Source organism: Carcharhinus amblyrhynchos, chromosome 3 (assembly GCF_965287045.1).
Source record: "Carcharhinus amblyrhynchos chromosome 3, sCarAmb.v2.hapA, whole genome shotgun sequence".
In the NCBI taxonomy this organism is placed as follows: domain Eukaryota; kingdom Metazoa; phylum Chordata; class Chondrichthyes; order Carcharhiniformes; family Carcharhinidae; genus Carcharhinus; species Carcharhinus amblyrhynchos.
In genome coordinates, this window is record NC_137326.1 from 85,703,172 (window position 1) to 85,723,854 (window position 20,683).

Genomic DNA, 20,683 nt, shown 5'->3' on the forward strand with positions numbered 1-20,683 from the left:
ATTAGCACTGCAGGATGGGAGAATCATGCCCCCCCCACCCCCACCCCCAAACCTTTGAAAACAGTGGGATGTTCACTAATAACTGGACAATGTTCGATACAATTAATGACCTCTTAGATACCGAATGGTGTGCCTTTGCATGACGAAGACCCAGTTTACTTTTAAAACCCCCTCGACCTGCAAAGAAGTGCACTTAGCAAAACTCCCAATGTTAATGAATGAACCCTGTAAGGGGTATGTGGGGGAGCTGGTTGGTGCGACCTGCTTCAAGCACTATGTTTTTCAAACTAGCTTAAAGACTATGGACATTGGAGTTGTATCACAAGCAAACTGTGTTTAAAACTCTGCAATCTTTTGTATAACACCAGCTTCTGTTGAATTGCACTGAAAAAACAACGCGATCGATCAGAAGCTGTAAGCACATTTACATAAAAGCAATACTGCCAGTCAATATTGGAAAGCTCTTTGTTAAAATGGCTCAGGTCTGAATCATACACTTGTTGTTGTAGCAGAATTAAGAACCCTTTATTGCAAAATTTACCACAGTGGAAATCCACTTCCATACAACAATGAAATTTCTTTGGAGAATTTAGAGACATCCAGGGAGTCCCAGAACATATTACTAAATAAATAAGTGATTTGTTGACATGGCTAGACATTTTCTGTCCATTCTGTAAACGGTATCCACTCCACTGGAAAGCTTGTACTTGACAATTTGAAGGATGGCGGTGATGAAGATGAAGAAAATGGTGGGGGTGATGACACATCCAGGTTTGACTCCAGACTTGATCTTGAAGGTCTCTGTCAGATTTCCATTGGTAAGGTCTGTCATTGACATCTTGCCATGGAAGAGTCAGAGGATGCTGGTCTTTGACAAGATCTTCCATAGCACTTCCCAATTGACTGAGTCAAAAGCTTTGGTCAAATTGATGAAGGGCATGTAGCATTGTTGAGGTAACTCCTGGCATATCTCTTGAAGTTTTCGATCAGAGTAAATCATGTCCTCTATTCCATGGTTTGGTTGGAAGCCACACTGGTTTTCCTAAAGGATTAGTTCAGAGACTAGGAGAGGGCAGTTTGTGAGGATTCAGACAATGATCTTCTTGGTGATGGAGAGTAGGAAGATTCCTTAATAGTTCCCAGAGATTGCATTGTCTCTTTTCATGAAGACAGTTTCAACTAATTGAAATCCAAGAAGAAAATGAACTGACGTTGCTCATGGAACTTCAGTGTGTGGATAACAATACCATCTCCCTCTCTCAACTTGGCACCTTCATGGAAGCATATCAAAGAACTGGATTCAGCCTCAACCTCAAGAAGGCTCAAGTCCTTTATTGACCCACCTTAGGGCAAGATCTGGTCTCTTCCCCCATTAAGATCATTGGAGAAACCCTGCTAAACACGCAACATTTCCCCTACCTGGGGAGCTACCTTTCATCTCAGGCTGACATCTATGCAGAGATCCAACATTGTATCCAAACCATGAGTGCAGTCTTTGGATGCCTCAGGATGAGAGTCTTCGACAATTGGGACATCTGTGCTGATACTAAGTTGCTTGTGTACAAGGCAGTTCACCCAACTCCTCTAAAAGGCTCAGAAACTTGGACTGCGTGACCTTAATGCTTTGGAGAGACGTAATTAACGCTGTCTGAGACGGATTATTTACACCAGCTAGGGGAGCAGGCATACTAACATAAGCATCCTTGAAGGAGCCAAGAGCACCAGCAATGAGGTCATGATCATCCAAAACAAACTCCACTGGGTTGGTCATGTATTTAAAATGCCAGAGCCCCAACTGTCAAAGCAAATCTTCTTTGTCCAGCTTAAGGAAGGCACCAAACAGACACCCTGAAGGCTTACCTCAAGAAATGCAACATTGACGTTAATCCCTTGTGGGCCCTTGAACAGAAGAAATGAACTTGAGGAATCTCCTGTTTGAAGGGACACAGTTCTTTGCAAAAACCCAATGGCAAGAGAAGGTTCAAAAGGAGCCTGAGAAAGAAATACCAAAGATCTCCAGTCCAAGGACAAATTCCATCCTCCGGAAACACTTGTGAAGTGTGCAGAAGATGCACCTTTAGGATCAAGTTCACCAACCACACAAGAACACACAGAACCCATGACCAGTAACACAGAGTTTCTGAGGTTTCAGATTCATTTGTGAGCGATCAATAAAGAAGAAGGATTTGTTGGCAAGAGAACAAGGGAAAAAGATTCACAATGTCAATTGGCATTAGACTAACAGAGCGCTGAATCTATATTTTCAAGTTACTTACTTGTTTCTTGAAGACACTCTGGGGAGGGACCAGGAGAACCAATGCTGAAGGAGTCTATAGAATTCTTATCCTGGTAGCATTATCAAATTTAGCTGAAAATCAGGGAAGATGTAAACACTGTGGGGAGAGGGTGTGGAGATCACCCATTGGTCACAGAAGACAAGAATATTTAAAGTGAAAAAGATTTTAACAAAAAATATTACATCAAATGTGATCTTGGAAATATTTGTTACTCAATAGTAAATTCTGCGCAAATGTATTTATGGTACATTTTCTAATTTAAAGCAGATTTCAGTGCTAAAAGTCAGTAATGGCTGTTTTGAATTTTCAGCTTTGGTGAAAACTGGTATTTTCATAGCAATCGGTAAACAGGATGCATGAACTATCCTTGCCCTTCCCTCAGCTCCCACAATCAACCCCACATTTGCTGCAGAATCCTACTAATCTGATTGGTGATGCATAAATTGAAATCTTAATTGGTTTCTCAGAATCTTTACATTTCCTTCCGTGACTCCAGCTGAATTCCTAACTGTTCTTTCTTAACAGTCTTTTGGGAGACAATTCTTTTTCCTGTAAGGATTTTGTTTAGCCATTTCCTTAGGTGCCTGCATTTCTCTCCAATACATTGAGTGTAGTATGTGTGCATCGCATGTCTTTTTAAGCTTAATGGCTTCACTGATAGTGACGCCACAAAGAAATGACAACTCAGCAACTTCAAATGAGCAATTGTCCTTATTAAATTTTAGATTCATTCTACTGGCAACTTCAAGTCTTTTCTGAACTTCATTCCCCTTTGGTTGGAGCTTGAAGCAACTTCGTATCAGTTTTACGTTACACTTAAGGACCTGAAGAATGACAAATGTTATTCACAAGAATCTGTGTCTTCTATAAGGAGTAGTAAATTGAGAAAACAAGAAATGCAAAACTAATTGCCAACAACCTGAAAATAAATCTAACTTGCTAAAATATTTTGTGTTGATAAACCACCTCAATTTCCACAAAAGCTGGAATCTTTAAATTTGATCCTTTAACACTTTAGAATATAAGCAAATTTGCCATTTCCTCTTTTTTGCAATAACTACTGAGTGATGAGTTTGCCCAGTCTGTGGATACTTTTTGGCACAGATACAGTACTGCATTTACTTGTTTTTCAATTCTGATTTGGTAACATGTAATTTGACACGCAACCTTACCTCTAAAGTTGTGCTGTGTTTCTGTGGAAGTATTTCACACCTGATGTCATTTTGAGTCTTTATTGTGTACGCTCTTTTCACAAGATTTAGACCGGAATCCTTTGGCTTCACCCACAGCTGAGATTCTCCAGTCCCGCTGCAAACTTCTCCGTTCTCGCTAGCAGCAGTGGCAGGGCTTAAGAGACTGGCAAATTCTCGCCTTAGTTTCCCACAAACGCTAAAACCTAAAAGTGTTTGCCTTTACTTTTAACTTGACCTCTTGCAATTTAAGCCTGTGCAACAATTTCAGACATTCTTGCTCACATGCATATATCCAGTTTCAATTCTATAATTAAAACGTTAATGGTGAAAAGGAGACCGTCAGGAAATGAAAGCATTCTGGTGGCCACAAAGACCATGAAGGATCATCAAAAGATTTCCCCATGAGCTTCATGGAGTAGGAGCTGCCTTACTGAGTGAGCAGCTTGCCCAATGAGAAACAGTCAGCAGGGTGTTTTTTAATCGTTTCGCTCTATCTGGACCATTGTTGTTGGTCCTGAGGTGAAGAATGTCTGACTGAATGCTGAAGGCACGTCCCTTCCCTTTGGCACATGATAAAGGGTGTTAGTGACAGGAAACAGACTTTTGGCTGAATTATTAGGAAGGTATTACCAGACGCAGATCCAAGGAGCCAGAAAAGTCAAGAAAAATTGGAAGAAATCAATTCCACTGGGTTAGAACAAGCTAAGAAAATGGATCCACAGTCTGGTCCTGTTTGAGAATTTGGGAAGGAGGTAGAAGCAGTTTCTGCTGAATCTGGGGACTGAGTTTAAAGATTGCCAGAGGAAATGAAATCATTGAGAATCTTGGAAACAAAGGCTTGATGTTCAGTGATGCGGTTATGGTGCAGCAGAAGTAGGAAATGGTGGCAGAGTTAGCATTTAACACCCACTAGATGGATATGGGTTCACTGGTCAACAGCAGTGCAGATTCTGATGAAGAGCCAAATGGACTTGAAATGTTAACTCTGTTTTCTCTTCATAGAGACACTGCCAGATCCGCCAAGGTTTTCCAGCATTCTCCCTTTGTTTCAGATTATAGCATCTGCAATGTTTTGCTTATTTCAGGTTTATTAAAATTGTGCAGGTTGGATTTGAGGAAATAGAGTGCTGCAAATTCATGGTAAAGAGTGGGAAACTCCAAACCAAAGCTGCATAGAAGGTTCAGCTCCTTCATTAAATCTGCCTCAGTGAGCTCTGAGCTCGACATGACAGTGAGTTGCTCTTCCATTGGCTTTGCCTCTGACAGAAATTTGCTTTCTGCACTGTAGATCTTTCTCCCATTTTTAGAATTCTCATTCCACTCGGGCCCTTCCTTCTGGCCTCTTATCCTCTCACCAGGCATCACAATTTCGCTGTTCCCCTCACTCACACCAACCTATCTTCTTTTGAATTTGCAGCATTCCATTCTTGCAGCTCCTCCATTCAATCAATACTTGAATTCTCTGACCCACTGCCTAGCTGACCCAAGAACAGAGGCACATGGGATTTAGGAGCAGGAGTAGACCATTCAGCCCTTTATGTCCCATTCTTCATTAAGATCATGGCTGTTATCAGGTTGTGGTCTCAACTCCACCTCACTACCTATCCTCCATAACTTTGACTCCATTGTCTATCAAAAATTGGTCTTGAATAAATTAATTGAACCAGCCTTCATTTCTTTCTGATGAAGAAAGCACATATTAATGAATGTTTGAATGAATATTTTTATTTTCCTCATTCCCTCTTAAAGGGTAGGGCTCTTTTCTTAAACCGTAACCCCTGATTCTAGTTTCTGCTATAAGTAGAAACATCCTCCCGGTATCCATCCAATCACATATAGTATATATATTGGAATAAAGTCACTTCTCATTCTTCTGAACTCCAATGTGTATGGGCCCAACTTGTTCAACTTTCATAAGTTAAACCCCTCATCAGGAGGTAGTTGAGTGAACCATCTCTGAGCTGTTTGTAAAGCAATTACGTCTTTTTCTAAATAAGAGACTAAAACTGTACGCGGTATAATAAATCTTCCAGTTCCATGTGGGACTGGAATCATTGTGGGTGGGATGGAGAATTTGACCAGCGAGTTAAAGACTTGCAGTCTTGGGGTGGGCACTATTGGAAAATCTCACCCAGTATTCCAGATGTGGTCTCACTAAGGCCCTGTGCAGCTGCAATGAAACACCCCTACTGTTAGATTCTATTCCTCTTGCAATAAATACCAGCATCCTATTTGCCTTCCTAATCAATTGCTGTACCTGCATATAATTTTTTTGTGATTCACATACGAGGCCACCCTCTGCACTAGAGTTCTGCAATCTCGCCATTTAAATAATGTGCTGCTTTCCTATTCTTCCTGCCAAACTCCTGACTAGTTCAAATTTTCCCACGTTATTACTCCCTCTGTCAATTTTTTGCCCACTCACTTAACCTGTCTAGATCACTTTGCAGACTATCTATCTCCTCCTGACAATTTACTTTCCTACCCGTCTTGGTGTCATTGGCAAATTCACCCTCCTCATCCAATGGACCTCTTTGTCCTCAGCCTCTTACATTGTTCCAATCATACTCAACATAAGGTCAAGGAACAACCCTCATTTTTTACTTTACAGCTTTCCATGCTGTAGATTTCAGACCATAACCTCCACTCTCATTTCTTCACTCAGCACCTGTCAATGATTCTGCTTCAGCCAGTCATGTCACCTCCAGATATGGGAACCACTGGCTGAGCCAGCATTTGTAGCCCATCCCATGTTGTACTTGCACTGAATGGTTTGCTAAGCTATTTCAGAGAGCATTTTAAGAGCCAACCACTTACAGTGGGTCTGAAGTCACATATAAGATAGAACTCTCCCATTTTTGCAGATTGCTGACAGAGATGAAAAATCCACGAGTAACTCTTTCCTCGCTAAATATATTTAAGACGTGGGTAGATAGGTTTTTGATAGGCAAGGGGATTAAGGGTTATGGGGAGAAAGCGGGAAGGTGGAACTGAGCCACTTCAGATCAGCCATGATCTTATAGAATGGCGGGGCAGGCTCGAAGGGCTAGATGGCCTACTCCTGCTCCTATTTCTTAAGTTCTTATTATGTTCTCTTGAGCTGCACAGGTGTGTTTTCGCTCCAGATTTTATTGCACTCTGGGGATGCAGTTTTCGCCATCACTCTGGCAGGAGCAAAGCCTGATGCTGGTTCCACGGAAAATGGGTGCCATCTTTAAAGGGTGCCCCGATCAGCAGTAAAAATAATCTCAACCCCCCCCAACTGTCCCCCCACACCAACCACCACAGACACAAGAGGGCTCCTCCCACAACAAGCCTCAGCACCAATGCCCTCCCAATCACAAGGACATTGGGATGAGCCTGACTCCACACAATCATTGGCCCTCCACCACACATAAAGGGAATCCCTTGCGATGGGGCTCGCCAGACAGCTATCCGTGGCACTGCCACCCTGCAGTAGCTTCCAATGTTGGTCAGACTAGAAGATCCTATCAGCATGAATGGCTGGAATATTCCAGCTCATGTTTCATTGAAATGTTTCACATGAACTCTCTCGCACACAATGACTGAATACAGATGAACGTTAAACAATATGGTTGCAACTCAAAGGAATAACTTGCGCATGTAAAAATGGTACACCAATTATCATGGGGGATTTTAATCTATATGTGGACTGGCCAAACCAGGACTGTCAAGGCAGCATTGAGGAGGAGTTTATAGAATGTATCCATGATAGTTTTCTTGAACAGTATGTAATAGAGCCCACAAAGGAGCAAGCTATCCTAGATCTGGTCCTGTGTAACAAGACAGGAATAATTAATGATCTTACAGTTAGGGATCCTCTCAGAAGCAGGGATCACAGTACAGTTGAAATTAAAATTTAAAATAAGGGGGGGGTGAGAAGGTAAAAACCAATACCAGTGTCTTGTGCTTAAACAAATGAGAGTACAATAGGATGAGAGAGGAGTTGGCAAAGGTACACTGGGAGCAAAAACTTTATGGTGGGACATTTGAGGAACAGTGGAGGATGTTCAAGCCAATTTTTCACAGTGCTCAGAGAAAATATGTACCAGTGATAAGGACTGTAGAAAAAGAGATAATCAGCTACGGATATCTAAGGAAATAAAGGAGGATATCAAATTGAAAGAAAATGCATACAAGGTAGCAAAGGTTAGTGGGAAAGTAAAGGATTGGGAAATCTTTAAAGGTCAGCAGAAAGCCACAAAAAAGCTATAAAGAAAATTAAGATTGATTGTGAGAGTAAACAAGCTCAGAATGTAAAAACAGAGCAAAATTTTCTACAAATATATAAACAAAAAAAGCCAAAAAGAAAAGTAAGATTAATTATGAGAATAAACTAGCTCAGAATGTAAAAACATAGCAAAAGTTTCGACAAGTTTATAAAGTGAAAACGAGTGGCTAAAGTAAACATTGGTCCTTTAGAGGAAAAGAAGGGGGATGTAATAACTAGAAATGAAGAAATGGCCAAGGCGTCGAATATTGGTCTTTACAGTGGAAGACACAAAGAACATCCCAAAAATTGATGTCAGGAAGGCTATGGCAGGTGAGGACTTAGAAATTATCATTATCATTAAAGAGGTTATGTTGGGCAAGCTAATAAGGCTAAAGGTAGACAAGTCTCCTGGCCCTGATGGAATGCATCCTAGGGTACTAAAAAAGATGGCAGGGGAAGTAACAAATGCACTAGTGGTAATTTACCAAAAGTTGCTGAACTCTGGGGTGGTTTCCGCTCATTGGAAAACAGCAAATGTGATGCCACTGTTTAAAAAAGTAAGTAAACAAAAGGTGGATAACAAGAGGCTGGTAAGTTTAACTTCTATAGTAGGGAAAATGTTTGAATCCATCATCAAGGAAGAAATAGTGAGACATCTGAATGTAAATTGTCCCTTGGGAAGATGTAGCATGGCTTCATGAAGGGCAGGTCATGTTTGACTAATTTGGTGGAATTATTTGAGGACATTACATGTGCAGTGGACAATGGGGAACCTATGCATGTGGTGTATCTGAATTTCCAAAAGGCATTTGACAAGGTGATGCACCAAAGTCTGCTGCACAAATAAAGGTGCATGGTGTTACGGGTAATGTATTAGCATGGATAGAGAATTGATTATCTAATAAAAAGCAAAGAGTGGGGTAAATGATTTCTGGTTGGTGAATAGTGACTAGTGATGTGCCTCAGGAGTCAGTGTTGGGACTGCAATTGTTTACAATTTACATCGATGATTTGGAGTTGGGGACCGAATGTAGTGTGTCAAAATTCGCAGATGATGCTAAGATGAGTAACAGAGCAAAATGTGCTGAGAACACTGAAAGTCTGCAAAGGGATATAGATGGTCTAACTAAGTGGGCAAGGGTCTGGCAGATGGAATACAATGTTGTTAAATGTGAGGTCATCCATTTGGTAGGAATAACAGCAAAATGGACTATTATTTAAATGGTAAAGGATTGCAACATGCTGTTATGCAGAGGGACTTGGGTGCCCTTGTGCAGGAATCACAAAAAGTTTGCAGGTACAGCTGGTAATAAAGAAAGCTAATGGAATTTTGTCCTTCACTGCTCGGGGGATGGAACTTAAAAACAGGAAGATAATGTTACAGCTGTATAAGTTGCTAACGAAGCCATACCTGGAGTATTGTGTACAGTTTTGGTCTCCTTACCTGAGAAAGGATATACTGGCACTGGAGGGGACGCAGAGAAGATTCACTCAGTTGATTCTGGAGTTGAGAAGGTTGACTTATGAGGAGAGACTGAGTAGACTGGGGCTATACTCACTGGAATTCAGAAGAGTGAGGGGAGATCTTATAGAAACATGTAAGGTTTGAAGGAAATAGATAAGATAAAATCAGGGAGAATGTTTCCACCGGCAGGTGAAACTAGAACTAGGAGGCATAGCCTCAAAATAAGTGGATGGAGATTTTGGACTGAGTTGAGGAGGAATGTCGTCACCAAAAAGGTTGTGAATCTGTGGAATTCCCTGTTCAGTAAAACAGATGAGGCTACCTCATTGAATGTTTTCAAGGCAAGGATAGTTATATTTTTGAACAGTAAAGCAATCAAAGGTTATGATGAGCGGGCGGGTAAGTGGAGTTGAGTCTATGAAAAGATCAGCCATGATCTTATTGAATAGCGGAAAAGGCTCAAGGGGCCAGATGGCCTACTCCTCCTCCTAGTACTTAGGTTCTTATGTTTTGACAATTTTCTCAATCTCTTTTGTGGCAGGCTTGTAGTTTCTCAGATGAAGGTGATACTCCAGTTGAAGTGAAAGGGTGGAATCAAGGCCTTCTCAAGGATACAACAAAGGCCTTTTCATGATATTCTCTGCTCTCACCGCCATACCCGCCTAATGTGAACAGAAGCAGAAAATCCCAGCCAAAGTCTGGTCAGGTGAACCCAAAATTAGAACAGATTTGTGGAAGTCCTTCTGCCAGTTTCAGTGTATTGCTGTGCATGATCTTGGCTACTTTGATAACTTGCTACTCGTTCGATGATATTTGGTGAAATTCTCTTTGCAGGAAACTTCTTTTTAAAAAGTAGACAACAAAATGGCTTCTTTGTTAAGTGAATATACAAGTTCAAAGTGTTCCAAACATCTTGTGTCATCATTTGACACCTTGAGAGTTTGAGACAGATAGTGGGTGAGATCTCTGGCCTCCCTGTGGAGTCTTTCTTGGTGGTGGGATCTTCCGGTTCCACTGCTGTCAATGGGAGTTTCCATTGAAGCCACTCCATATTGCCTGGAAACCCACGGCAGAGAAACCAGAAGATCCCACTGGCATGAACGACTGGAAAGTTCTGGCCGGTGTCTTTATTTTTCATTGATTATCCTTTTGAATTATTTACAAGAAAGGCATTGATACAACATTAGCCTGGATGTTCCTTTATATCACTGTTGACAGGGGAGAGGTTTCAATTCACAAAAGAAGCCAGTTGTCCCTCGTGTGACCATCCTTTTGCCCAGTCTTCAGGAATAGAAAGTTTTGACTGAACATCCATACCAAATGGAACATGCCAACGTCTTGGTAAAAAATTTGCATGTGATGTGGGATGAGTTCAGGCTCAGTCTCGGTATTAAACACCCTCTTTCACTTTGTCAACTGCCAAGATTGACACTTCATTCACTTCACCTGTAGAATAGCATTGCAGCAGGTCTCAGTGTCTTCAGAATTAGAGAGAAGAAAACTAGGAAAATATATTCCAATTTCAATTTGTGAAGGGGAGTTCCAGTTAGAAAGCAGTGTGAGTGGTGGCATTACTTCAATACTGGTAAATGTGAAGGACCAGTCCTCGGAGTAGAGCAGTCTCACTTTTAACATTTAGAGACTGTGATAAAACAATTCAAAAAGTTCAACAATATGAGTAAGCAATACAGTGTGACAGTCAGGACACCATCTGTTTCTCTCACGTTAGGAGTTCAAGTTTCGTGCAAAGCATTTATCTTCTTTCAGCATCAGAACCAAAGATGTATAGTATTAATGCGGTGTTAGTACGTAACCAGTGTGGAGCACCCCCAATGCAGGAAGTGAAACAGCTTCACGTCTTCCGGCAATAGGTCTGTGTCAATCACCAAGTCACAGAAAAGCATTTGTTTGATTGCACAGAGTACAAAGAGAAGCAACAAAACTGATTTCAAGTGTAAAGTGGATCTGCAATGCGGAAAATCTGAAGCTCTACGGTCTTGAATAAATGTTATTCTTAGATTGAGGAGCAATTCACCAAAATAAAGAAAAACTATTGAAGATCTTGTGCAGTGAGGGAGTGTGGGCAATGGTGGGAGAGTATGAGTTGATCTGGAATAGAGCAAAACATCAGCCTCCCAATGATGATGTCGCTGGGTCTATCCTAGTCTTAGGAGCAGGACAATTCCCATATCCTGATTGGGTGGCAGCATTACTTTGGCACCACTGACACAACTCTTGAGCAGAGAAGTGGGAGAATTTGGGGCATGTGTCGTGTGGCAGCATTATTGGGTGCACAGCACTCTGGTGCATTCTCTGAAAGTTGGCTTCTCAGAGAGGCATAGTGGCACAGTGGTTAGCACTGCTGCCTCACAGTGCCAGGGACCCAGATTCAATTCCCGGCTTGGGTCACTGTCTATGCGGAGTCTACATGTTCACCCATGTCTGTGTGGGTTTCCCCTGGGTGCTCTGGTTTCCTCCCCCATTTTGAAAGAAATGCTGGTTAGATGCATTGGCTATGCTAAATTCTCCCTTCGTGTACCTGAACAGGCACCGGAGTGTGGTGACTAGGGGTTTTCAAAGTAAATTCATTGCAGTGTTAATGTAAACTTACTTGTGACACTCAAAAATAAACTTCTTAAGAATGTAGCCCTTTGACCAAAGTTTCATATTCACAGTATATTTTAATTTATATTGTATTGATGTTTTACAGCTTTGCTCTTGGGAGATATGAGGTGCAATATTTCATTGACTGATAACATGCAGTGCATACTGACTGGGATATCCATCCCAATATTTCTACTGGGATTAACATTCAACGCAATGACTGTATGGACGTTCTGTTGGAAATTCAGGAAATGGACAGAGACCATCATTTATGTGACAAATTTGGCTGTTTCAGACAGCATCCTGCTCTTGTCTTTACCCTTCAAGATGTACAGCTACAGAGCTTCCAGGAATCTTGGACCAGGCTTCTGTGCATTCATCGAGTGTCTGTATTTTGTGAACATGTATGTGAGCATCTACATCATTGTCTGCATCAGTGTGGATCGATACATTGCAATAAAGTACCCACTTAAAGCAAAATACTTCAGGTCACCAATGAAGGCTGCATTTGCATGTGGTGCAATTTGGTCATTTGTATGTTCAGTCGCAATTTCTCTTCACATACAATTTTTCTTTGCAAATAACAACCCTAAGTTTTGTTTTCTGAAGATGACAGAAAAACCAACTGCCACCTGGATTATTATTATCATTGAACTATTTGGATTCATCATTCCTTTCTTCATCTTGTGCTTTTGCTCTTTTCAGATCATCGTGACCCTCTGCAAAAAAAGCAGAGAATCTCAGGGAATCTTTATTTCTAGCCGAAGCATCATAATTATCACCACAAATCTAGTCACCTTTATTGTTTGCTTCCTGCCTTTTCACACAGGATTATTGATTCAATTTTTAGTGGACAGTTATGGAGATGATTGTGCAACAAAGGAAAATGTGCGCACGTTTGTTAGTATATCCACGTGCGTGGCGAGTATCAACTGCTGCCTGGATGCTATTATTTATTATTTAACCTCCGCAGAGTTTCGTGCTTCTTTAACTCAAAGTATTAAGACGATGTCCTGTCAAAGAAAAATAAGCCTCGATGTTATTGAAGTTCAGAACACCCAAGATACACAGCAATCTGGAGAAGGATAATCTAGACTTGAAACATTCCCGCTCCGCAGATGCTCTCAGTCCTGCTGAGATTTCCCAGCATTTTCTGTTTTTAAGTACATGTAGCTAATGTTGACTAAATATTCATAGGAATAGAGGCAGGAGTCAGCCATTTAGCCGCCCAACCTTGTTCTGTCATTCAGTTAGATCATTGTTGTCATGTATCTTAAGTCCATCAACCCGTCTTGGTTCTATTACCTTAATACTTTTGTCTAACAATAATTTCATTAATTCATTTACTTAATTGCAAACATTTTAAATTTGATTTTTTTAAATGAAATCTGGAACATATGATAATGATGTATGAATATCGCTCGACAATCACCAGGCAAGACTGTTCCCTTCCAGCTGATGAACACTTCAGTGGTCATGGGCATTCAGCCTCTGACCTTCAGGTAAGCATTCTCCAAGGTAGCCTTCAGGACATACGACAGTACAGAGTTGCTGAGCAGAGACTGATAGCCAAGTTCCGCACACATGAGAACGGTCTCAACAGGGATCTTGGGTTCATGTCGCACTATCTGTAACCCCCATGATTTGCCTGGGTTTGCTAAACCTCACTTACTGTACTGTCTGGAGACAATACACATCTTTTTAACCTGTGATCAGTGCTCCTTCCACACACATTGTTAGCCACTTTAAGACTAGAATAGCAGGTTAGATGTAAAGACTCGCATTCTAATCAGCAATCTGTGCTATTATATGCTCTGTCTGAGGCCAGAACTCTCCATTCGCCTGACGAAGGGGCAAACCCCGAAAGCTTGCGAGTTTACTATCAAATAAATCAGTTGGACTTAAACTTGATGTTGTCAGACTTCTTACATATGATAATAACAGCAAATGTAATAGCCAATTCTACATCATTATATACAATGCATTGAAGCGTATCTAAACCATCATAAGATCATGTGGTGAGCTGGATTTTTTCCTGAAAACTGTGAATCGAAGGAATATGCAGAACGACCAAATGTTCGGCAGACATAAGTTTCCTTTTAAACACATGGATATTGCTTTCCTTTTGAGTATGCTGTATGACAAAACATAATGTTTTCAAAATTAAAATGAATGGCCAGGGCTCAGCTTGAGTTTAGCTTATTGGATTCAGTACATAATATGAGTATGGGTTCAATTCCCTGCTTGGGTCACTGTCTGTGGAGTTTGCATATTCTCCCCGTGTCCATGTGAGTTTCCTTCAGGTGCTTCAGTTTCTTCCTACAGTCCAAAGATGTGTGGGTTAGGTGGATTGACCATGCTAAAGTTGTCCCTTTGTGTCAAGGGGACTAGCTAGGGTAAATGCATGAGGTTATGGGGATGAGGCAGAATGGGGCAGCACTATGGCACAGTGGTTAGCACTGCTGCCTCACAGCACCAGGGACTAGGTTTGATTCCTGGCTTGGATCACCGTCTGTGTGGAGTTTGCACATTCTCCCCCTATCTGCATGGGTTTCCTTCGGATGCTTTGGTTTCTCCCACAGTCCAAAGATGTGCAGATTAGATGGATTGGCCATGTTAAAATTGCCCTTTATTGTCAGGGGGACTAGCTAGGGTAAATGCATGGATAGGGCCTGGGTGAGATGCTGATTGGAGCAGACTCGATGGACCAAATGGCATCCTTCCTGATCCTTCTGAGATTTCCTATGTAGCTCCTTTCATTCTCATTGCTCGTTCAGAAACAATTTGAGTGCCTTCTTTCAACACAGGCATTGATTGTAAGCTAAAAATTCCCACAGTCACTATTTCCGATTGTACTGCCAATGATGATGGGCTGGCATCATAAGAATGATATTTGGCACTTTAACTGTTGAGATCTTCATGCAAGAATGTGCAGGACATCGATGGAGCACATGATTCCTTTGCCCTTTGAGCCCATTTCTGGTCAGTAATATTTATGGCCAGAAAATCAGGCAGAAGCCTTTCCCATTGATAACCCATTCCCTACTCCCAAATCTTGAGTTCCCTTATGTTTCTTTACCCTTCCTATGGGTTCAATCATCAATTCACCCTTTCACCTAATGAAGACAGTGACTCTGCAGCTTACTTCCTTTTTTTACTCCAAATAACTGAGAGTAGATTAAATTGAGACTGAAAAAAACCAACGTGAATTACTCCAGTTTTCATGCAAGTTAGACACTTATAAATTTTTTTGGAAGAACTCCCCCCCTTATCTACATCCACATTGTCACAAGGTAAGAATTTTGTAAGTTTCAATGAGGCTTCTCCTCATTCTTCCAAACTCGAGGGCTTACAGACAGCCTCCCCAACCTCTTCTCATAAATAATCCTGCCACCTCAGGAACTAATCTGGCAAATCTCCACTCCATCTATTGTAAGTATATCCTTCCTTAGATAAGTGGGTGGCAATTGCGTAGTGGTATTGTCACTGGGCCAGTAATCCATTGGCTCAGGGGAATGGTCTGGGGACCCGGGTTTGAATCCCACTATGGCAGATGGCAAAATCTGAATTCGCAGTCACAGTTTCTCACGATGACCATGAAACCATTGTCGACAGACATAAAAACTCATCTGGTTCAATAATGTCCTTCAGGGAAGGAAAAGCTGCCATCCTCATCAAGTCTGACCTGTATGTGACTCCAGAGCCACAGCAATGTGCTTGGCTCTGAAATGGCCTAACAATTCATTCAGTTTGAGAGTAGTTGGGATTGGGCGATAAATGCTAGCCAGCCAGTGACACCTACATCCCACAAATGAATTACAAAACAGGACTGAGTTAACCCTCCTGTCAAGGTAATTTGGTCCTCACAAACCATTTGTCAATGAAACTATTGGTTAACCAATTAGGTTCAGTTGATGATAGAAATATGTTAGTTTCAGTTCTACTGGTCACCTAGACTCTTTTAATCTTGTTTAGTGAGTCTGTCCTGTGCTTCACAGTGTAAACACCCCCACTGAATCAGACTCCCAACTTGGATTCTAAATGGCCAAGCATACAATTAGATTTTGGATTCTCACTCATTGATCAAACAGTTTAAATTTAAGAATCCAATAAGTAAAAATGTTCTCACATGTTTACTGTCAGACTAATTTGTAAGTGAGGTGAATTATCTGGCAGACAGTTTCATCTTGTGAGGATTGAATGATCATCAAATGACATTCACCCTCTAACAGTTATCAATCCCTGTCAGCCAATTAGACAGTCACATCAATGACAGCTTTGTACAGTTTTGTCACTTAGATGAACTATTTGATGACTAAATAAGATTGAAGAGCTTTGTAATATTTGTGAAAAAGATTGAATCAATAAAAAATGATGCTATTCAACGTTATTACAATCGTATCTTTTTTCACTGTAGGTTTCCAATGAATACAAATGCAAAGGTAGAGAAAAGAGAACACACTTGAGTATGTTTGTTCAAAATTTTACTTAATGATTCTATTATCTTTTTTCCCTCTGAGGATTTAAAACTATAATTATCAATGTACTCATTGTTATTCCTGAAATTAATGTTCCCATTGTACTTGCAACAAAAAGAAAAAGAATATTTTTGTTTTACTTGAAAACTATTCAGGCCGCATGTAATAAAAGAATCAAAAATAAAGCTTGTTATTTTGCTATCTTATGTTACACATGGTTGTGGCAGTTTTCAAATTTACATTCCATACCAATTTTCTTCGCTCTTTTTATCTGTACAAAGTTATTTTCCAGAAGACTTTTCTTGCAACCAAGGTAAGGAAGCATATCAGACACTGATTATATTTGATGGATAGACTAGAAATGTGTTCCCTACTAAATTGTTCTCAATCAGGCTAATTTATTCACTCATTTTATTAGTTTCATACAATGGCTTCCATTTATATAGATGATCTGGAGGAGGGAACCGAGTGTATGGTGTCGAAATTTGCTGATGACACCAAAATTGGTGGAAAGGCAAATTGTGCGGAGGGTGGTGAGAGTCTACAGAAGGATCTAGATAGGCTGGGCGAATGGGCCAGGAAATGGCAGATGGAATTTAATGTTGGCAAGTGCGAGGTGGTCCACTTTGGTAGGAATAATGGTAGGAAGGATTATTACTTACGTGGAGAAAAACTGCAGCAGGCGACGGTGCAGAGGGACCTCGGGGTCCTTGTGCATGAGTCGCAAAAACCCAGCTTGCAGGTGCAGCAGGTGGTCAGGAAGGCTAATGGGATGCTGGCCTTCATCGCGAGGGGGATTGAATATAAAAGTAGGGAGGTCTTGCTGCGGCTGTATAGGGCATTGGTGAGGCCGCAGCTGGAGTACTGTGTGCAGTTTTGGGTGCCGTACTTACGCAAGGATATTTTGGCCTTGGAGGGAGTGCAGAGGAGGTTTACTACGCTGATGCCAGAGTTGAGGGGGTTGAGCTATGAGGAGAGGCTGAATAGATTAGGCTTGTACTCGTTAGAGTTTAGAAGAATGAGGGGAGATCTCATTGAGACGTATAAGATGATGAATGGGATGGATAGGATAGAGGTGGAGAGACTCTTCCCGCTCAGAAAGGATAGTAGGACTAGGGGGCACAGCCTCAAGATAAAGGGGGGGCGGTTTAGAACGGAGTTGAGGAGGAACTTCTTCACTCAAAGGGTGGTGAATCTCTGGAATTCTCTGCCCGTTGAAGTGGTGGAGGCTACCTCGCTAAATATTTTTAAGACGCGGGTTGATGGGTTTTTGATAAGAGAGGGGATTAAGGGTTATGGGGAGAGGGCGGGAATGTGGAACTGAGCCAAGACAGATCAGCCATGATCTTACTGAATGGCGGGGCAGGCTCGAAGGGCTAGTTGGCCTACTCCTGCTCCTATTTCTTACGTTCTTATGTTCTTATGTTCTTACGCTCTTTAATTTATCATCATCTGAGAAGTGTCAAATAGCACTCAGCGATTTTGGCTTGTTTACAATAGCAAGTGAAATATGATCATCTTTATAAGGGAAACTGACAACGTTCTTACACTGCTGGAGTTCATTCATGTACTTAACTCCTGAAATGATTTTGTGACAGGAATAGGTGAGTGGCAAGTCCTCAGGGCACTTCTCAGGGTGCACAGTGACAGGACTCACTCAGATCTTGCACCAGCTGAGGTACCTGCATTGTGGTGTGTCCAAATAGGCTGCCACCATAAAAACATAGAATCCTTACAGTGCAAAAGGAGGCCATTCAGCCCACTGAGTCTGCACCAACTCGCTGAAAGAACATCTTACCCAGGCCCACTTCCACCCTGCCTTATCCCCGTCATCCCACACATTTATCATAGTTAATCCACCTAACATACATATTCCTGGAACGAATGGGCAATTTAGCATGGCCAACCCACCTAACTTGCACTTAGACAGTGGGAGGAAACCCACGCAGACACTGGGAGAAGGTGCAAACTCCACACAGACAGTCACCTAAGGGCAGAATCGAACCTGAGTCCCTGAAGCTATGAAACAGCATTGCTAAACACTGTGCCACCATGTCACCACTAGTATTGAGTTGAATTTTCACCTGGTGCCTCACAATTCAAAGTGTGCAAGAGCAAATGGTGGTGACAAGGAGACGCAGCGGTGGAGAGTACACATCAGGGGCACATTCATATTCAAGATTTGATGCTGAAATGTGGAGGACTGTCAATTAAGTAGCGGCAGAGAATTGTGCAATGCAGTGACAGGCTTTAATAGTAGACGTGTTGCAATTGCAGAGAGCAGTGACACCAGAGAGGAATTCCAGCATTTTGATCCAGCGACTGTGAAGGAACAGTGATATATTTCCAAGTCAGGAAGGTGAGTGACTTGGAGGGGAACTTGCAGGTGCTAGTGTTCCCATGTATCTGCTGCCCTTGTCCTAGATGTAAATGGTCATGAATTTGGAAGATGTTATCTAAGGATCTTTGGTGAATTGCTGAAGTGCATCTTGTAGATAGGACACACTGCTGCTACTGAGGTGGAGAGATTGAATATTTGTGGTGCCAATCAAGGTGGCTGCTTTGTCCTGGATAGTGTCAAGCTTCTTGAGTGTTGTTGGAGCTGCATCCATCCATGCAAGGGAGAATATTCCAGCACATGCCTGACATGTGCCTTGTAGATGGTGGATAAGCTTTGGGGAGTCAGGAGGTGAGTTACTCGCCACAATATTCCTAGCCTCTGACCTGCTCTTGTAGCTACTGTGTTTATGTGGTGAGTCCAGTAAGTTTCTGGTCAATGGTAACCCCAAGGATGTTGACAGCAGAGTATTCAGTGATGGTAATACCCTTGGATGTCAAGGGGCAGCGGTTATGGTGTCTCTTATTGGTGATGGTCATTGCCTGGCATTTGTGTGGAGTGAATGTTGATTCTGAATTTTAGAATACATACAAGATAGATATTGTAAATTGTTTTACTTTTCTGACGTCATATTGAAAAGTTAATTTTGTTTGTTCAGAAGCCATGGAAACCCATGGGTTTATGCTCTCTTAGCAAATAAATTAGATTGCAAATATTGTCAACTTTAAAGAAAAAGCTACTGATACTTAACGAGATCATAGCATAAATCTGAGGATCTGGCTCAAGGTCATAACAGTTTCCACTTTCCACACAGTACACTTTCCCCACACACTCTACCCACATCACTACCTTTAATGTGACTCATTTCCCAAAGATCAGGCCTGGCACTGCAGAACTGTAGGTGGACCAGTCTTTGCTGGACTCCAAAACCATAAAGGGCATCTCCACCCAAACACAAAGATTATACTGCTGTCAAGTGTGAGACAGAAAGAGTGTAGGCTGGCAGTTGCACAAGGATACATATGAATTTCTGAGAAATTGCTACTTTGATAGGTTTCTGGTCACTGCTTAGTTCAAGTAAATAGTTTTGTTACCAACCTACGCAAACATTACATTATTGAGAGCAATCCCTGTCAACACTGTGAGCAACAGGAAATGAATTGCTCTTGTTACCCTCCTGCTCTTCCTCTTTTCTTTACCCCTTTATCTCCAAATCATTCAGGGAGGATCTGACCTCTTTGTCTCACTCCTCCTGCAGGTTCAATTTTTGCTGTGATGCAACATCTTATTATGACCATTCTGGAGATGATGATTAGCGTCTACTGAAAGATGCCTCCACCTCCAGGCCTGTCTTGATATCTGAAGTATATCATAGGGATGTTCAATTCCTTCTTAAAACACACATCAGATTGTCAAATGCCATTCATTGTGGTGCTGTTGTGCTTCTTAATGGGCAGTCAGTATCCCTTATCGCCTAATGCTTGCACTTTAATCTGCTTCCAACTCTGAAAAAGTCAAGGAATTTTGACTGCCATGGAACAATAGTATCACGACAACTTCCAGAAATCTTGTATACATCTGCATAGAGATCAACTTGTAGCTGTCTTTGCAGTTGACAAATGTGCCTGGTTGAATGAAGTAACCAACATTTTCACACGTGTCTGTTGTCAATGGAGCCCTGAACCAAATGGAAAACTGAGTAGATGTCTGTTCTGACTTCCATTAGCAAAGTTGACACAGCTGGCAGTCCTGGCAAACACCCCATCACTCTCCAATATTAGGCATTGACAGGTGACTGGGAGATCATGGAGTGGAGCTTGGATCATGGAGTGGATCATGGAAGGTTCCAGAGGCAAAAATGTTTGTGCTCTCTTAGCAAATAAATTACTTTATTGTAAATTAGATTGGAGCTCAGATGAAGACAAAGATGGCCAGCAAAAGCACCATGGTGGTTTCAACCCAATAGCTATATAGGAAAGGCAGTGGAGTGGTGGACAGCAATGGGAGGAGGAGCAGGTGATGGATCTGGGGAGCAGCAGGGTCCGGCCAACAAAAAGGCGAGAACAAAGGACAG

The 20,683-nt window shown here is 41.7% G+C and overlaps 1 protein-coding gene across 1 annotated transcript; it reads left to right on the plus strand.

Moving 5' to 3' along the window:
* Positions 1 to 12,009: 12,009 nt before the first annotated feature.
* Positions 12,010 to 12,882, plus strand: LOC145341226 (G-protein coupled receptor 35-like). Its single transcript, XM_080186150.1, has one exon. It carries the CDS (start codon positions 12,010 to 12,012, stop codon positions 12,880 to 12,882), a length of 873 nt encoding a protein of 290 aa, XP_080042276.1.
* The last annotated feature ends 7,801 nt before the right edge of the window (positions 12,883 to 20,683 follow it).

Coding starts and splice junctions, on each gene's coding strand:
- LOC145341226 (XM_080186150.1), top strand. CDS start 12,010: ATGACTGTATGGACGTTCTGTTGGAAATTCAGGAAATGGACAGAGACC.